The sequence below is a fragment of the Elephantulus edwardii genome, unplaced genomic scaffold, assembly GCF_000299155.1.
Source record: "Elephantulus edwardii isolate Elephantulus edwardi_28Jun2011 unplaced genomic scaffold, EleEdw1.0 scaffold00063, whole genome shotgun sequence".
NCBI lineage: Eukaryota > Metazoa > Chordata > Mammalia > Macroscelidea > Macroscelididae > Elephantulus > Elephantulus edwardii.
Window position 1 is genome coordinate 128,968 of NW_006399813.1, and position 2,774 is coordinate 131,741.

Consider the following 2,774-nt stretch of genomic DNA (forward strand, 5'->3'; position numbering starts at 1 on the left):
TATTTGTCTTCTTGGCAGTCCATGGTATGTTCAAGACTCTTCTCCAGCACCACAATTCAAAGGCATCGATTCTTCTTCTGCTATCCTTAGTCAAAAAGAAGAAATGTTGAAGGAGCTGAGCAGAAGATTTCAAAGGGTAGCTTGAGAAGACAAAGCAAAATATTATTTTTTAAAAAGTGTTAAGAGTTGGAGTCAAAGAATGAAAAGGGGAGAACTCACTTGGCATTACTTAAGCTGAACTGAAAAACAAATCCAAGCCTCAAATTGCAACACAGAAATGCTATGGGCAAAATCTTGCGTGATGCAGAAAGCATCAAAAGACAATGGAAGGAATACAACAGAGTCACTGTACCAAAAAGAATTAGTTGACACAGAAAATTTTCAGGAAGTACCATATGAACAAGAGTCAAGGCTAACAAAAGAAGAAATTCAAGCTGCATTGAAGGTACTTGAAAAAATAAGACCCCCGGAATTGATGGAATACCAACTGACATGTTTCAACTAACAGATGCAGCCCTGGATGTGCTCACCAGTCTATTCAGGAAATCTGGAGGACAGGTGCTTGGCCAACTGACTGGAAGAGATTCCTATTTGTTCACATTCCCAAGACAGGTGACACGAATGTGGAAATTACTGAACAATATCATTAATATCACACACAAGCAAAATATCAATAAAGCTAAAGATATCACAAGCTAAAGATCAATTAAAAAATGTCCTGAATAGTACATTAACAGAACTGTCACAAGTTCAAGAGGGGTTTAGAAGAGGCCTTGGCAACAGGTATATATCATTGCTGATGTCAGATTGATCCTGGCTGAAAGTAGAGAATACCAAAAGAACATCTATTTGTGTTTTATTGACTGCGAAACATTTGATTGTGTGGATTATAACAAATCATGGCGAACACTGAGAAGAATGAAAATGTCAGAACACATAATTGCGCTCATGAGAAATCTATACGTATATCAGGAAGCTGTTCTTCGAGTGGAGCAAGGGAATAGTGCATGGTTTAAAATCAGGAAGGGTATGTGTCAGGGATGTATTCTCTCTCCAAATCTATTTAATCTGTATGGTGAGCAAATAATCTGTGAAGGTGGACTCTATGAAGAGGAGTGAGGCATCAGCATCAGAGCAAGACCCATAACCTGTTTTATGCATATGACATAAATTTGTTTGCTGAAAGTGAGGAGACTTGAAGCACTTGCTACAGAAGACCAAATACTACAGCCTTCAATATAGACTGCATCTCAACATCAAGAAACAAAAATTCTTATCACTAGACCAACAGGCAATATCACAATAGATGGAGAAAAGACTGAAACTATCAATGATCTCATCTTACTTGGATCCACAATCAACTCTCCTGGTACAGCAGTCAGGAGATCAGGAAATGTATTGTACTAGGAAAGTCTGCAGTCAGGAACCTTTCTAAACTAGTGAGGAACAATGATGTCAGTCTGAGGACTAAGGTGTGCCTGACTCAAGCCATAGCCTTTTCAATCACTTGCTATACATATGAAAGCTGGGCAATGAATAAGGATGAGAGAATTGATGCCTGGGAGCTGTTGTGCTGGAGAACACTACCAAATATCCCATGGACTGCCTAAAGAACAAACATGTCTTAGAGAAAGTGCAGCCAGAATGATCCTTGGAGGCAAAGATGACAAAGTTTCTCACATATTTTTGGCATGTGGCTAAGAGGGACTATTCCTTGGAGAAGGGACATTATGCTTGGAAAGGTAGATAGGGTTATCCATGGAGAGGGATATTATGCTTGGAAAGGTAGGTGACTGTCAAAAGAGAGGAAGATCATCAACCAGATAGACTGCCACAGTGATTGTTGCAATGGGCTTGAGCGTGTCATTAACTATAAACAGGGCACAGAATAGGACAGGGTTCAGATCTGTTGTTCACAGGATAAGTATGGGTTGTACTCAACTCGATGGCACCTAACAACAACAACAAAAAATGTGCATGCAAGGGCTGGACAATGGCTAAGGAAGACTTTATGCCTTTGAATTGTGGCATTTGACAAAGAACATGAAATATACCATAGGAATCCAGAAGAATGAACAAATTTATCACGGAAAAGTACAGAGTGCTCCTTAGAGGCAGGGATGGTGAGACTTCATCCACACACTTGAACATGGGTGACTGAGGGCACCAAACCCTGGAGAAGAACATCTTGCTTGGTAGAGGGTCTGCAAAAAAGATAACCTGCAACTGAGATGGACTAACACAGTAGCTGTGACAATGGGCTCCCACACTGCAATGACCATGAGGCTGGCGCAGGATAGTGGTGCTCTGTCCCACTGTGCACAGGGTCTCTAGGAGTCAGAACTGACTTGACGGCACCTACCAACAACATCCACTAGACTGTGCTAGGTAGTGCAGAACAAGGGGAAGGAATGACGACATAAAAATTAATAAATCAAGAAGGCCATCTCCCTCACATTTATACAGACATATAAATTTGAGAGTTTATATTGTCTTTTTCCTAAAGAAAAACTGAGTTAAGAGGAGGCTGGAATCTGACAAATGTTTACAACATCTATAGTAAAGTCCGTTGTTTAATTCTGATTTACTGACAGCTGTTCTGTGACCGCACCACTACCACCCAAGTCAATCTGACAGTACTGTGACACTTGTCTAAGGCTGACTGTGGCCTTACCTGAGCGCTTGGTGGCCATTGGTGTAACATTAGTCCAATGTCCTGTATGAGGATCATATTTTTCAACTGAATTTAAGATATTCAAGCCATCATATCCTCC

At 40.6% G+C, this 2,774-nt stretch overlaps 1 protein-coding gene across 1 annotated transcript in view; it reads right to left on the reverse strand.

The window, feature by feature from the left end:
• Positions 1–2,774, reverse strand: part of KLHL12 (kelch-like family member 12) — a 35,348-nt gene that overhangs the window by 1,319 nt on the left and 31,255 nt on the right. The window contains exon 9 of the mRNA XM_006887878.1: positions 2,675–2,774. This exon is cut by the window's right edge and continues 46 nt beyond it. Within this exon, the coding sequence (XP_006887940.1) occupies positions 2,675–2,774 (100 nt within the window). The remainder of the gene's footprint in view (positions 1–2,674) is intronic.